At 39.4% G+C, this 17,316-nt stretch overlaps 1 protein-coding gene across 1 annotated transcript in view; it reads right to left on the minus strand.

Annotated features, from left to right (window-relative positions):
* The window catches only part of GAB2 (GRB2 associated binding protein 2), a 192,404-nt gene that overhangs the window by 45,491 nt on the left and 129,597 nt on the right, over nucleotides 1-17,316 (minus strand). The window contains exon 2 of the mRNA XM_077867207.1: nucleotides 10,010-10,310. Coding sequence (XP_077723333.1) covers nucleotides 10,010-10,310 — 301 coding nt within the window. The remainder of the gene's footprint in view (nucleotides 1-10,009; nucleotides 10,311-17,316) is intronic.

The following is a 17,316-nucleotide window of genomic DNA, read 5'->3' on the forward strand; positions in this document are numbered from 1 at the left end:
GGCCCGGGTCAGTCTCCACTCTGTTCTTTGCTCCTCAAGGGACTTGTGTCAGCATGGGGAGAAGCTGCATTTTACCTCCCACATTTGCTCTAAGCTTCCAATAAGGATCTCCCAGAGGAGCTGAGAGATCTGAGCTCAGTCAAAGAAACCAAAAAGCAAAAGGTAGGGGAGGGAATAAGGGAGGAGATGGTCCTCCCAAGAGAGAAAGGGTGAGGTCTCTGAGAAAGGCCTCTTTCCTCCCCACCGCCTCCCCTCCCAGCTTCTCCCCTGGCTCTCCCACTCACTGTGTCTGGGGGAAAGGACCAAGGTCAACCAGAAGGCATCTGGATGGACTGCGTGGCTCCACCACAGCCCTGCCTACTGTCAGATTTCCAGCTGGAAAAAGGGGCCCGGTACTGACATTTAAGGCACCAATTCTTCTTTCTAGAGAGGAAAGAGCTGTTTGAAGACTATCCCCACCCCCCAACCCTGATAATATTCTACCACTGGAGGTTGAAGATTCCCCAAAAGCATTCCTCTGGGTCCCCAAAGGGACTCAGGACTTAAAACAATTCTACTCTTGGGTTACTGAGGAAACTCATGGATTATTAGAAGTTCAGTATTTACAAAATACTTACCGGTGGGGCAGCCATACCCAAAATTGTGGTAGAGAGAAGGTGGGGAAGAGATAACAGTTGGTTGGAACTCTGGGAAGTCCTCATTTTACAGAGTTAGACATGCGACTACTGTGAGACTCCTGCCAAGGAGCTCAGGAGAAAAGGAAGATGCTAAAATAATACCCAGGGTACGGAGGAGGCTCTGGCCTCACTTCAAGATCTTCAAGAATTACTAACTATACTCCCTGAGCTTTAATTCACAGTAGTTGGCTACTCTAAGATGGATCATGCTAAACAACAAGTGTTGGCAAGGATGTGGAGAAAAAGGAACCCTCTTACACTGTTGGTGGGGATGAAAACTTGTGTAGCCACTGTGGAAAACAGTATGGAGGCTTCTCAAAAAGTTAAAAACAGAACCACCCTGTGATTCAGTAATTGCATTCCTGGATATTTACCCTCAAAATACAAAAACACGAATTCAAAGAGATACATGACCCCTATGTTATAGCAGCACTATTTATAATAGCCAAATTATGGAAGCAGCCCAAGTGTCCATCAATTGACAATGGATAAAGATGATCTGGTGTGTGTGTGTGTGTGTGTGTGTGTGTGTGTGTGTGCGTAATGAAATATTGTTCAGTCATAAAAAAGAATGAAATCTTGCCATTTGCAATGACATGGATGGAGCTACAGAGTATAATGCTACGTGAAATAAGTTAGAGAAAGACAAATACCATATGATTTCACACATATGTGGAATTTAAGAAACACAAAAAATGAGCAAAGGAAAGAAAAGAGAGAAACCAAGAAATAGACTCTTTTTAAAAAAAATTATTTACTTGAGAGAGAGGGAGAGAGAAAGAGAGAGAGAGGATGAGTAGGGAGACTGCAGAGGGAGAAGCAGATTCCCTGCTGAGTGGGGAGCCTGATGTGGGGCTCAATCCCAGGACCCTGAGATCATGATCTGAGCTGAAGGCAGATGTTTAACTGAGCCACCCAGGTACCCTAAGAAACATACTCTTAACCATAGAGAACAAACTGATGGTCACCAGAGGGGAGATGGGTGAAACAGGTATTGGGGATTAAGGAGTGCACTTGTTCTGATGAGCACTGGGTGTTGTATAAAAGTATTGAATCACTATATTGTACACCCAAAACTAAAATAACACTGTATGTTAACCATATCTGAATTAAAATAAATCTTAAAAACTAAAATGGATCATGCTACCTTGCTAATTTAGCCCTCAAAAGGTTAATATTAATGTATAGATGGTGCTTTACTTTCTAAATGGTCTGTTGTTGGTGACTTAGAAACTTTCTGCTTTTCCCTCCTGCTGGCTATTTTGTGACTTACAACAGCTGTGATAAACAGGTCTGTGAAGCAGAGCTAGGACTAATGAGGAGTTAGAGTGCACAGCCCACAGATGGAGTTAAAGCCTTGGACTGGAGCCCCGGCAACACTCTTTCTGTACTGTTTAACCCTTAGCATCCATACCTGTGCAAGAGGAATAATGTTGCTGCCCTCTCTTATTTTGTTTGCTTCTTTACACTCAAAGGAGACTGCAGTAGTGTTTTGTTGTCTGTAAATTCCTCTAAGAACACCAGATAGTTAAATCATGTCCTGCTCATCCTGACCTAGAAATAGAAAAATCATCACCGCCACAACCACTACAGGGAAAACAGTGAACCATGCAGCTAGCATTCATATTGTGCACCTAGCCATTTCTTACCTTCCTCCCAACAACTGATAGGGAGCACCACCTCCACTTTATAGATGACAAAACCTCAAAGAGATAAAGTTACTTATTCAGTACCAAAGAGCAAAAAAATTGCAGGGCTGGGGCTCAAGCACAGCTAATGTGCCTTTCAGAGTCCATGTGGGAGTGGACAGAGTAGTTTCTGAATACATAAGGGAGGGAGGGGACAAAGGGAAGGAGGAGTCCTCAGCTCAGAGGACTCAAAGGCATGAGGGCTTCCTAACAGTGCATGGCTCCTGAGTCCATGAATAATTCATCAAAGCTCTGTGCTGAGAGCTGGTTCTTTTTGTGTGCAGTGCATCTGGTCAGGGACAGCTGCCCACCACTGGGCCACAAATGTGAGGACTTGGACCCGCCTGCTCATAAACACAGCTTAGAGCTTTCTGCTCCCTTACTCTGGGGACTGAAGGCTATTTTGATTCCCAGAGGAAGATGGGGTTCTTATTTTTGCTCCTGTGCTTGGTGTGCACACTGCCCTTCCCCCAAGCCCCACAAACCAACACTAAACTCCACACATGTGATATGAAACCTTCTTATTCTTGGAATTGTTTTTTCTTCCTGAGCTCATCCCTGATTTCCTTTTGTTTAGAGTTCTCTATCAAGAGGTTGTTTTTTCCACCCTTATGTCAATATTCAGATTCAGTTTCACTCCTGGTCTGTTCTTGATCCTAGACGCTTCTGGCTAGACTATGAGAGGAATTGGAGGGTGGCAGTATCCAGAAGCTGGGGGTGGCAAGAAGGCTTTAAAAGAAAAGACTCCATCTGCCACAGAACCTCTTCCAGATGAAAGTGAAAAACAAGTTTTTTTTTTTCCTTTTTTTCTTTTTATGGGTCCCATCACAACTCTTACATAAAGAAAGAAAAATAGTGTGTGCTTGAAGGAGCCTTTCCGGAGGAAGAAATTTCTCCAGGTCCAAGCTGCGAGCAGGGATACTGTTTTGCACACCTTCAGGAGATAGCTCTACAGAGAATATGATGCAAATACTCCTCTGGGAAATATGGAACTCCAGAGGCTGCTGGGGGTCTGGGCTCTGTCTTGGTGAATCTATGGATTGGAGAAGCAGAGTCATTGGGCAAGAAGATAATTTTATCTCTATTCAACAAAGGGAAACTGAGACTTTAATCATGTGACCTGTTCATCTAATTCCAGAGCTGTGATCTGAACTCAGGTGTCCTCACCTCCAGCTTACAGATTTACTGATAGAGTGTGATGGGTGGATTAAAGTCCCAGAAGTTACTAAATTCTTGGAATATTCCAGCCGAAGTATTTGAGCAATACGGGTTGGTGAGAAGGGAAACCTGAACCGGCTGGAAGGAGTCAGAATGTGCTTCCAGTCCAACACATAGTGTCCATGGGAGCAAAAATGCTTGGGCTTGGTTCTGGCAGATGTCAGAACCAAGAGGTCAGAGGCAAAGAGCATATGATAATGCAAGGTCAGATCTGGGTTAGACTACACTCCTGGCTCTGTCATTTTCTAGCTATCTATTTTGAATCAAAACTGCTCCTACCACAAAGGATTCCTATGAATTTTTAGTGAAAATTTATGCAGTAGAATAGATGCTGAATATATATAGCTCCTACTGTTTTGTGGCCACTGGGGTTTAGGTGTCAGTACAGGGTTCTTTCCACACAAGGTGGCTGCTGATGTAGGCACCTCAGAGACTGGATTGTTCTCAGTAAAGCCCAGCAAAATGAGAGCAGTGTTGTGTTAAGGAAGCCTCAGGGACAGATGACAGTTGCATACGCCATGTGAATCTGGCCAAAGTGGGTGTAAGGACAAAAAGCTGGAGTCCTGGAGTGCTAAGCAGTGAAGAAGAAGCACTCAGTCTCCTTATTTGAAAAAAAAAAAAAAAAAAAAAATGGAAGCACAGATGATAAAAGTGATTAAATAAGTGAAAGCAGGTAGTCAAATGTTAATTTCCTTCCTGCTTTGTCTTTGATCCTGACTCTCAGCTAAATAATTCCCACTGATTTGGGCGATTAAGCTTTTAATTCTGTATATCTTTATAGATAGAATCCATTTTTAAGAAAGTCCTAAATTAAAACATAACCCATTATGTGGCTGAATCTTTTGACACACCAGATTCTCCTATGAGAGGGAAAAAAAGCCTACTATCTCCCTCAGAAAGATCTCACAAAGAATCCTAAACTTCTGTCGCAGACAAACATCCTTGCTCTGGTAAAGAAACCATCTGGCAACTAACAAAATAATCCCCTTAAATAAATATGTCAAAGGTTTAAGGGAATACATTTTTTTACTAGACAAAGCTGGTGAAAAAATACGGACTTGATCATTTGTTATTTCATTAATACTTTCCCCCCCTCATTGAGCTGGTGGTGCATGGGCTAGGGTCTCCACCTGCGGTGATGCCTGTTATAGCACTTCCCTGTGATTGCCTGGTTAGCAGTCTGTCCCTTCCACTAGACTATGATATCCAAGCACTGGAACCCTACTGGTCATTTTTGTAGCCTCAGTGGTTGTGATAAGGACTGTCACAAGACAGATGTTCCATAAAGGTTTGCTGGATGGATAATTGAATAAAAAATGTGTGAATGGGTGAATGAATCTTTCTACCAAAGAAAGCAAGCCCAGATACTGTGGTTCCACACATTTGTATTTGAATTGTACTTACATCCTATACAGTAAAAGTAAGGATTCAGACAATAATTATTTTTTAAATACATGATTAAAAATATATTTGCACCGAGAGTAATTTTTGTAACATCTCAAGGATGTTTCTCTTGGTAGGAATACCTCTAATCCCAAAAGGAAATAGTAAAATTAAAAGCCCCTGAAAAAAAAATTAAAAGCCCCTGGGTGGCTCAGTGGTTGAGCATTTGCCATTGGCTCAGGGCGTGATCCTAGAGTCCCAGGGTTAAGTCCTGCTTCGGGTTCCCCAAGGAGCCTTCTTCTCCCTCTGCTTATGTCTCTGTCTCTGCCTCTCTCTGTGTCTCTCATGAATAAATAAATAAAATCTTAAAAAAGGCAATTTGCTCATATAGATCAATGGGACAGAATAGAAAACCCAGAAATATACCCACAATTATAGGGTCAATTAATCTTTGGTAAAGGAGGAAATAATATGCAATGGGAAAAACACAATCTCTTCAACAAATGGTACTGGCGAAAACTACATAGTTACATGCAAAAAGAGCGAAACTAGACCACTTTCTCACACCATACACAAAAATAAACTCACAATAAAGATGTAAATGTGAGACTTGAAGTCATAAAAATCCTAGAAGAGTACACAGGCAGTGATTTCTCTGACATTGACTGTAGCAACTTTTTTCTAGATAGGTCTCCTGAGGCAAGGGAAACAAGCAAAAATAAACTATTGGGACATTTTCAAAATAAAATGCTTCTGCAGAGCAAAGGATACATGTCACAAAAACTAAACTAAAGGCAACTTACTGAATGGGAGAAGATATTTGCAAATGACATAGCTGATAAAGGGTTAGTATTCAAAATATATAAAGAACTGATACAATGCAACACCCCAAAACCAAACAATCCAGTTAAAAAATAGGCAGAAGACATGAACAGACGTTTCTCCAAATAAGACATACAGATGGGCAACAGACACATGAAAAGATGCTCAGCACCACAGATCATCAGGCAAATGCAAATCAAAACCACAATGAGATATCACTTCACACCTGTCACAATGGCTAAAATCAAAAACACAAGAAACAACAGGTGTTGGTGCGGATGTGGAGAAAAAGGAACCCTTGTGCACTGTTGGTGGGAAGGCAAACCGATGCAGCCACTGTGGAAAACAGGATAAGGGTTCCTCAAAAAGTTAAAAATAGAACTACCCTACCACATAGTAATCACACTACTGGGTATTTACCACCAAACTACAAAAACACTAATACAAAGGGCTACATGCACTCCTATATTTATTGCAGCATTATTTACAGTAGCCAAATTATAGAAGCAGCCCAAGTGTCCATCTAAAGATGAATGGATAAGGAAGATGTGGTATGTGTGTGTGTGTAGGAATATATATATATATATATATATATATATATATATATATATATATATATATATAAATAAGGGAATGAGATCTTGCCATTTGCAACAACATCAACAACACGGATGGATCTAGAGGGTATAATGCTAAACGAAACAAGTCAGTCAGAGAAAGACAAATACCTTATGTTTTTACTCATATGTAGAATTAAGAAACAAATAAGCAAAGGAAAAAAGAGACAAATCAAGAAATACTCTTAACTACAGAGAACAAACTGATGGTTACCAGAGGGGAGATGAGTGAGGGATGGGTGAAACAGATGATGGGGATTAAGGAGTACACTTATAATGATGAGCACTGAATAATATATAGAATTGCTGGATCACTATATTGTATTCCTAAAACTAATATAACAGTGTATGTTGGGACGCCTGGGTGGCTTACCAGTTGAGCATCTGCCTTTGGCTCAGGGCGTGGTCCTGGAGACCTAGGATTGAGTCCCATGTCGGGCTTCCTGCATGGAGCCTGCTTCTCCCTCTGCCTATGTCTCTGCCTCACTCTCTGTGTCTCTCATGAATAAATAAATAAATCTTAAAAAAAAAAAACACTGTATGTTAACCATACTGGAATTAAAAGACTTAAAAATAGTTTGCTTTCTGATTACTTTCCTCCCAATTATACCTATTTTCTAAAAAGCTGAGATATTCTTTGGACCTCTCTCTCACATTTATGTTCCTTTGATTCCTTTTTTATTCTCCCCCTCCTTGTCTGTTTCTTTTTGCATGCAATGAGCTTTTATTCCTTCATCAGGAATAAAATGAAGGGAAAACCAAAGTCCATGAAGCCTATAAATGACAAAGATTTGGGGAAAACAGGAAATTCTATACAGGAAACAAAGATTATACCAAAGATTTTAAGGGTAAAATGGGGACTAATAATCCTTCTGCAAGGAAGATGAAAATCAGAGAATTCCTGGAGAGAACACCAATCCAGGCACAATAGACTACATAATTTCAAGGGCCTAGCGCAAACTGAAAATGTATCCCCTTATTAAAAAATTAAGAACTTTGACATAAATAATATTGAAAGATATCTCATGTTTGTGGATTGGAAAAATTACCATTGTTAAAATGTCCAACTACCCAAAACCATTTACAGATTCAGTGAAATCTCAATAAAGATTTCAATGGCATTTTTTACAATAGTAGAAAAAATAATCCTAAAATTCTTATGGAACCACAAGATTCCAAGTAGCCAAAGCAATCCTGAGAAAGAATACCAAAGTTGGAGGCATTACACTTCCTGATTTCAAACTATATCACAAAGCTATTGTAATCAAAACAATATGGTATGACAGAAAAACTGACACACAGCTCAATGGAACACAACAGAGAGCCTCACATGTATGACAACTAATATTTGACAAGGTTGCTAAGCATATTCAATGGAGAAAATATAATAGTGTCTTCAAAATATGGTGCTAGGAAAACTGGGTATTCATATGCAAAAAAAGAAAAGAAACTGGACTCCTATCTTATATCAATCACAAAAACTAACTCAAAATGGGTTAAAGATTTATTTTATTTTATTTTTAAAGATTGTATTTATTTATTCATGAGAGACACAGAGAGAGCCTGAGACATAGGCCGAGGTGGAAGCAGGCTTTCTGCAGGGAGCCTGATGTGGGACTCCATACTGGGACCCCAGGATCACACCCTGAGCCAAAGGCTCAACCACTGAGCCACTCAGGCATCCCTGGGTTAAAGATTTAAATGTAAGACCTGAAACCATAAAACTCCTAAAAGAAAACAAAAAATATTCCTTGACAATGGTCTTGGCAATGAGTTTTTTTGGATATGACATCAAAAGCACAAACAAGACAAAAACAAATAAATGGAACTACATTAACCTAAAAAGCTTCTGTGCAGCAAAAGTAACAACAAGATGAAAAGCAACCAAAGAAATGGAAGGAAATATGTATTTTCAAGCCACATATCTGATAAGGGGTTAATATCCAAAATACACAAGGAATTTCCACGACTCAAGAACGAAAACGAAAACAAGAACAAATAACCCAGTTAAAAAATGTCCATAGGATCTGAATAGACATCTTTCCAGGGAAGACATTCATATGGACAAGTTACCTGAAAAGGTGCACATCATCATTAATCACCAGAGAAGTGTAAATCAAATCAAAACTGCAATGAGCGATCACCTCGCACCTGTTAACTGTCCATTATCAAAAAGATATGGAGTGCTAGCAGGGATGCAGAGAAAGGAAAACCCTTGTACACTACTGGTGGGAATATACACTGGTATAGGTAGTATGGAAAACAGTATAGTGGTTCCTCAAAAAATTAAAAATAGAACTACCATATGATCCAGCAAGTCTACTTCTGGGTATATAATCTGCAGGAACTGAAATCATTATCTTGAAGAGATATCCACACCCTCATGTTCATTGAAACATTACTTACAATAGCCAAGACATGCAAACAACCTGTGTCCACTAACGGATGAATGGATAAAGAAAATTTTATACATGTAATATTATTCAGCAATAAAAAATAAGCAAGGGTGCCTTGGACCTTCGCTACTCAGAATGAAGTTGTGAAAAGACACTCACGCCTAGGTCCACCCATGAGATTCCTAGAGAGCTGACTTGGCATGGATCTTTGGCATCAACATTTAAAAAATGCTTCTCTTTAGTTCTGTCATGCAACCAGGTTTAAGAACTACTGATTTAGGCTCTGCACCTGCCTCAGAAGAAACCTGTTTCTCAATCATGCCCTAGTTGGAGATGAGCCCAAACAAATATCAGAGAGCATTTCTGCAACTTAAAGGTTAGTTAAAAAAGTTGGCTACTCAGAGTGCGTGGGTGGCTCAGTTGGTTGAGTATCCAACTCTTGGTTTTGGCTCACGTTGTGAGCTTGGGGTCATGGGATTGAGCCCCATGATGAGCCCTGAGTGGAACCCCATGTCCAGTCCTGCATGTGGCAGGGGATCTGCTTGGGGCTCTCTCTACTCTTCCTCTGCCCCTACCCCTGCTTATGCTCACACACGTGCTCTCTCTCTCTCTCAAATAAATAAATAAATAAAAAGTTGGGCTACTGTGTTGTGAAAGTTAACAAAACCGAAACATAAATCTGTATTTCCCCCTTCCACCTGTCTCCTTCCAAGTGAATACAGAAGAACACTAGGTTAGATATCAACAACAATCACAGAGGACCTCAAACCAAAGGAAAAAAAAAGTGGCAAGTAACTGGGCAGGATGGTCTGATGGTTTGAAATCCACCAGACAGAGGTGGACCAGGAAGGAATCGAGGTGTGAGCCGCCTGTGGGTTGAGAGATAGGTGAGAGCACAGAGTGCTAGAAAGCTGAGGAGAGGGGTGGAAGGTGCAGGGCTGACAAAGTGGGGGGTGTTAAGGTACCCGAAGAAATACCACCAAGTACCTTTAGCTTCATTATAACTTCAACGCATCTCAGACTCCCATTTAAATGTAATTAGGGCCAGGGATCCCTCTGGACCTAGAGTGGCCAAAGAGGAGAGCCTTTAGCTACAGTCTGCTATCCTTGCTCAAAGATCTGAAGGCCTTCATCTTAGCCCCAAGTGCTTAGCCCCCTCCAGGAAGCACCCTGCCCTTTGAGAGAAAGGTTCATGTTTGTTCTCCTACCTGTGCTCTCCTCAGCCTGATTGAAGCCACAGATCTGGCAGATGCTCTGGACCCACTTATTCATGTCCTCCTCTGTCTCAGCCACCAGATAAAAGGTGCGCTCACTGGTCTTGATGTCAAATACAAAACTATCCTGCAGCTCCTTCTTGTTGAAGGTTAGGCCTGCATCCACCTGCTCACAGAAGTTCAGGTTGATGATCCTCAAGGGCTTCTTGGAGTGATCATTTTTGTAGTATTCCAGAACATCCGGGTCACCACTCATCCGGCCACTCCGCAGGATAAACCAGCGTTTCTTCCAGGCCTGGATGAGGAGGAGGAAGAAAAGAGGGAAAAAGTCATTAGTTTTTCAAAGCTTCTCACAGGTGCTCAGAAATCACCAGGTTAAGGATGGAGACTGCTGTACCTGCAGGCCTAACATGGCCCCTCTCTTTCATACTTCCCCGGAGTTTAAAAAATGGAGGATGATTTTAGAATGCATGTTAGTGCAATATTTCACATTTCCTTCTCTTTAGTTCTGTCATGCAACCAGGTTTAAGAACTACTGATTTAGGCTCTGCACCTGCCTCAGAAGAAACCTGTTTCTCAATCATGCCCTAGTTGGGGATGAGCCCAAACAAATATCAGAGAGCATTTCTGCAACTTAAAGGTCAGTTTAAAAAGTTGGCTACTCAGAGTGTGTGGGTGGCTCAGTTGGTTGAGTATCCGACTCTTGGTTTTCGCTCACGTTGTGATCTTGGGGATCATCACATTGGAAACAAGATCTTATCACTGTGAAATGAGATGTGGCATTCCCATTTTTCAGATCAAGAAGTTAGATAGAGACTAAAACATTTCAGAGCAGTTATTCCTTAGGCTAGAATACAGACCCAAACTCCCAGTACTTTAGTTAAGTGGAACTTGCAAAACCACAGCATTTCAGTATATGGACAGGGACCCCACCGAGGCACAGTGAGTTGAAGCAAGGTCACACCACAGCAAATAGCAGAAAAACAAGTCCTCCAATTTTTAGTATATTGTGCTTTTTACCAAATATGATGCCTTGGAAGAATCACATAGAAAGCCTTCTAAAACTTCTCTGAAGCACCTAAATTTAGGACTTTTTTCACTATCTCTCTCTCTGCGATAGCCCAAGTACTTATAATAGGGCCTTCCACATATTAAGCACTCAATATGTATCACTGAGTAGATAAACTCCTTGTATCATTCCACATGAGGGAATTTAACACTTAATTACATATTCTCTAATGTTGTCTTCTGCATTCCATCTCTGCAACAAGACTGCCTAATCTGTGAGCAGACGCCATTACAAAGTAGTAAAAAGATGTTACATGGAAAAGGGAGCTTTGGGGTGAGTCTATGTTTAACCACTGACTTAGTGTACCATCTGCAGATTAAGTCATTTACTTTGGGGCTTGCTTCATGTGTAGAATGAGAATCAACATCACCACTATCTGCCCTACCTGCCTGCCAGGGTTTTTCATCATGCAAATGCACCTAGAGAGCACTTTTCACAAGGCCCTGAAGCAATACAAATGCCAAGGACTGGATTACTGGATTGCAAATGGGCCCCCAGATGCAAAAATCCTACTACCATCACCTATCCTATGATTTTCTCTTGCTTTTTTGGCAACAGTCTCTGAACTTCTCTCTCTCTCTCTCTTTAATAAACCCCCAACATGTCTACTCTATTGTTTCGTGAGAAAATAGAAGCAATTATGAGAATTTACACATGCTCCAGCACCAAATTTACTGACCTGCCTGCGTCTAAAGCAAAGCAGTAGCCTGTTACTTGGGAGCATGCACAGTCCATCTGATCTAAAGCCAACATTCTTCCATTTGTGAACCCCCTCTCACCTATAAGAAGACTCCACTGTATCATCCTCCCATTCCCGAAATCGCTGCATCTCCCCTTTCTCCTAAATCATTCCCATCAGGATATGCTAGGAAACATCCCCCATGCTGGGAAAACAAACTTAAAGCTTGACTTGAAGCCACATTCCCCTCCAGCTCTGGCTCTATTTTCTGAGCCACCTTACAGTAAAACTTCAAAGAGTTCTCTATACTACTGGATCTTTATTTCCTCTCTTCCCATTCTTTTTTGGAAAGCAATCTAGTCAGGCTGCCCACCCCTACCACTGACATAACTCAACAAAGGTCTCAAAGACTTCAAGGCTGCTAAAGCAAATCTTGAGTTTAACTTGATCTCTCAGCAACACCTGATAACGGTTTATTCTGTTCTCTTTGAAGCACCTTCTTCCCTTGGCTTCAGAACTCACCCTCAATTCCCCTACTCCCCTGGCTTCTCTTTTTCAGACTCCAGTGCTGCTTCCTTCTCATCTCCCTGACCTCTAAATATTGGAATGCTCCCATGCTCAATTCTCAGACTCTTTCTCTTTTCTCTCTACACCCATTCCCTAGGTTATTTGATTCAGTTTCACAGCTTTAAAAACCATCTACTTGCTGTAATTCCCAAATTTATTCCTCCCGCCCAGATCCATCTATTGAATTCAGAAAGTCTTACAATCCAACTCTTCACTAATAGGCATCTTAAACCCAATGTGCTCAAAACTCTTGATACCCTCCAAGCCTGTTCTTCCTGCAGTTCTTCCTGTCTTAGTTCACAGCAACTCCAGCCTTCCAGGTGCTCAGACCAAAAATCTTGATGTCATCATTGACTCCTTTTCACATTCTACATCTAATCCAGCAGCAAATCCTGTCTGTTCAAACAGTTCAAAATATATCTATACTCTGGTACCTTTGCATCTCCACAGTTATTCACTTGGTCTAAACCACCATTTTGTAGTCTTCCTGCTTCCACCTTATCCTGCAATCAAGACTCAACATGGAAGCTGATATAAATCAGATCATGTTACTTCTCTGTACAAAATCCCCAAAGGCTTTCCATCTTAGAGTAAAAACCAAAGTCTACAAAATGGCCAGTGGGTCTGCCAGGACAGTCATCTCTCTCCCATCCTACGTCTCTTATGCCATCTTCTGCCACACTGGTGCATACTTCTGCCTCTAGGTGTTTGCTCTAGGTGTTCCCTCTGTGTGGAATACTCCTCCCCCAGACATCTTCCCTTCAAGTCTCTCTATTCAAATGTCCCATCATTGGGAGGGGAGGGGGAACCCAACTCTAAGACTCTCTTTCCTCCTTACTCTGCAATACTGGTCTTACTGCTACTTATCTAAAATATCACATTTTTGTTGATTTTCTGTATCTACCTCCCGAAATGTAAGCACCAGGGCAAGGATTGGTTCTTTTTATTCCATGCTGCATCTTCAATGTTTAGAATAGTGCCTGACATGTAGCTGGTTATTAATAAATATGTGCTGGATTAATTGACTACTCATTTTCTTACATGAACTCCTTACGGCATCTAGTAGGTTACAGGGATATAAATAGTGCCTAATAAGCCTCAGAATTAAATAAAGATATAGACAGATAGTATAGAGCTGAGGAAAATTAAAAAAATAAGCAGTATTTATTTATAGTCACCTAAAATCTTGCCCAGGCCACTGCTTATAGAACTCTATGTGTGCTTGTGTGCATGTAAATGCAGCAGAAGCATGCATATACAAGTGTGTGGGTAGCAAGGGGCATTTAAAAAAAATGTATTGCTAATAGTTTAACTTGTGTTTCAGTTCACGTGTTCCCTTTCAGTGCCTGTCTCTGTAGAAAGAGCTGTCTCCAAATCACTCGTGTGCAGGTGCAAGCATAAACATACACAGACACACCCTCATAAACAAGTCAAAGGTGTTTGCTACAGATAACATCGGAGCCTGTTAGGTTTTGCTTCCAAGGAAGTGGTGCAGGCTGATAAATGACTGCTTATAAAATACTGATAAATTTATGACAGAGCAGGCAAGACTGTCTAATCTAGTCTGAAACTCACATCCCTCATCTGCCACACCATTTTCTCTCCAAGTCTATGCAAATTAAAAAAAAAAATCAAACAATTGAGAACCACATATAATCAACTCCAAAAAGTCTAGCTCCAAGGACTTCCCTGATTCTCTAAGCCAAAATGGACCTCTACATCCTCTGAACCTTCATACACTTTTTATGTACTTTTTACAACCTGTCATTTTTTACAACATATTACAGATATTTTGGTATTTGTTGTTTCTTTCCAAGTAGATTATGAACATCTATTCTTCTATGAATCTTTATGGTAGGCATTTGCGAAACGTTACTAAGCAAGGGTCTTTATTGCTGAAACATTCTCTCTATGTCTCTGCCTCTCTCTCTGTCTTTCATGAATAAATAAATAAAATTTTTAAAAAAGAAAGAAAAAACACATGGTCTTATCGGTTGATGCAGAAAAAAGCACCAATTTTACTCAACACAGCGCTGAAAGTCCTAGTCAGGGCAATAATGAAATAGACATAAAAGGCATACAGATTAAAAAGTAAGAAAAACATTGTCCCTATTTGCAGATAACATAATTTTCCACATAGAAAATCTCAAGGAATTTAGAAAAAATATATTCAAAAAACTCCTGGTACTGAGTGAGCCCATTAGAGTCACAGGATACAAGATGAACATATAAAAATCAGGTTGCTTTTGCAGACTAGCAGTGAACATGTGAGAAGAGAGAATAAAAATAAAATGCCATTCATAGTCTATTTTTTAAAATGAAATAGGTATAAATCTAACAAAATATGTATAGGACATGTATGCTGGTGGCTATACAATGCTGATGAAAGAAGAAAAAAAACAAATGGAGAAGTATACCATGTTTATGGATTAGAAGACTCACCATAGTACATATCCCCAAACTGATACTCAGATTTGACACAATTTTTATCAAAGTCTCAGCAAGAGTTTTTTATAGATGTAGACAAAATTACTCTAAAATGTATATGGGAAGGCAAAGAAAATGCAATAGCAGAAACAATTTTGAAAAGGAAGATAAAAGAGAAGTTAATTCATTAGATTCCAAGAATTATCATATACCTACAGTTCTCAAAATGAATGTGGTGTTGGCAGAAGGACACACACATAGAACAAAAGAATAGAACAGAGAACCCAGAAACAGATCCACACAGATATGCCCAACTGATTTCTGATGAAGATGAAAAAGCAATTTCCTCAGTGGAGGAAAGATGGTCTTTTCAATAAATAATGTTGAAGCAATTGGGCATCCATAAAGAAATAAATGAACCTCAATTTAAATCTCATCTCTTACACAAGAACTAACTCAAAATGAATCATGAATTAAATGTAAAACTATAAAACATTTAGGAAAAAAAATGGAGGAAATCTATCAGATCTAGGGCTAAGCAAGAGTTCTTAGACTTGATACCAAAAGCATAATCTATCAAAGGGCATGCTTATAAATTAGATTTCAATGAAATGCAAAACTTTTGCTCTGCAAAAGTATTTGTTAAGATAACAAAAAGACACAGACTGAAAATGAAGGGATGAAGAAAGATAATCCATGCAAATGGAAGTGAAAAAAAAAGAGCCAGGATGGCAATACTTGTATCAGACAAAATAGATTTTAAAATAGACAGTAACAAGGAACAACAAAGAAGAGTATTACATAAAGTAATTTATCCAAAAAGAAGATAAAACAATTGTAAATATTTATGCACCCAACATAGGAGCACCTAAACACAGAAAGCAACCACTAATAGACATAAAGGGAGAAATTGATAATAATAAAATAATGGTAAGGGACTTTAACATCCCACTTACATCAATAAATAGATTATGCAGAGAGAAAATCAATATGGAAACAGTGCCTTTGAATGCACAAGAGACCTGATGGACTTAATAGATATGTACTGAATATACTATCAAAAAATAGAAGAAGACACATTCTTTTCAAGTGCACATGGAACTTTCTTAAAGAAAAATTGTATGATAGGCCACAAAAAAAGTCTCAATAAATTTAAAAAGACTGAAATCATATCAAGTATCTTTTCTGACCACAACAGTAGGAAACTAGACAATAACTACAATAAAAAACAAAATAGAGGTGCCTGGATGGCTCAGTTGATTAAGTGTCCAACTCTTGATCTCAGCTCAGGTCTTAATCTCAGGGTGTTGAGTTCCAGCCCCACACTGGGCTCCATGCTGGGCATGGAACCTACTTATAAAAAGCAAAACACTAGAAAAACCACAAACACATGGAAGCTAAACAACATACTACTAAATAACCAATGGGTTTACAAAGAAATAAAAAACAAAGTAAAAAAACACATGGAGACAAACAAAAATGAAAATACAATGGCCCAAGATCTTTGGGACACAGTGAAAGCAGTTCTAAGAGGAAAGTTTATAGCATTACAGATTTACTTCAAGAAATAAGAAAAAATCTCAAATAAATGATCTCACTGTACATTTGAAGGAACTAGAAAAAGAAGAACAAATAAAGCTCAAGATTAGTAAATGGAAGAAAATAATAAATACCATAGTAGAGATTAAGTGAAGTGGAGATGAAAAAATAGTAGGAAATATGAATGAAACCATGAGTTGGTTCTTTGAAAAGATAAACGAAACTGATAAACTTTTAGTCAGACTCACCAAAAAAAAAAAAAAAAAAAAAAAAAAGAGAGAGAGAGAGAGGGCTCAAAACTAGAAATGAAGGAGGAGAAATAACAATCGGTACCATATAAATACAAAAGATTGGGGATCCCTGGGTGGCGCAGTGGTTTGGCGCCTGCCTTTGGCCCAGGGCGTGATCCTGGAGACCCGGGATCGAATCCCACGTCGGGTTCCCGGTGCATGGAGCCTGCTTCTCCCTCTGCCTATGTCTCTGCCTCTCTCTCTCTCTCTGTGACTATCATAAATAAATAAATAAAAATAAAAAAAAAACAAAAAAAACAAAAAATTGTAAAAGACTACTACAGAAAATTATATGCCAACAAACTGGACAAGCAATTGCCTAGAAGCAATGGATAAACTTCTAGAAACACACAATCTTCCAAAACTGAATCAAGAAGAAATATAAAGTCAGAATATCTCAATTACTAGTAACAAAATAATAATAATAAACTCTCACAAACAAAAGTCCAGGCCAAAACGGCTTCACATGTGAACTTTACCAAATATTAAAGGAAAGTAAATACCTATTTGCCTCAAACTATTCCAAAAATAGAAAAGAAAGGAAAGCTTCCGATTCATTCTAGAAGATAAGCATTACCCTGATACCAAACCAGAAAAAGATAAAACAAAACAAAACTACAGGTTAATATCTCTCATGAACATAAATGCAAAAATCCTCAACAAAACATCAACACACCAAATTCAACAATGCATTAAAAGGATCATTCAAAAAACTAAAAAATAAAAGGAT

The sequence above is a fragment of the Canis aureus genome, chromosome 23 (assembly GCF_053574225.1).
Source record: "Canis aureus isolate CA01 chromosome 23, VMU_Caureus_v.1.0, whole genome shotgun sequence".
Taxonomy (NCBI): Eukaryota; Metazoa; Chordata; class Mammalia; order Carnivora; family Canidae; genus Canis; species Canis aureus.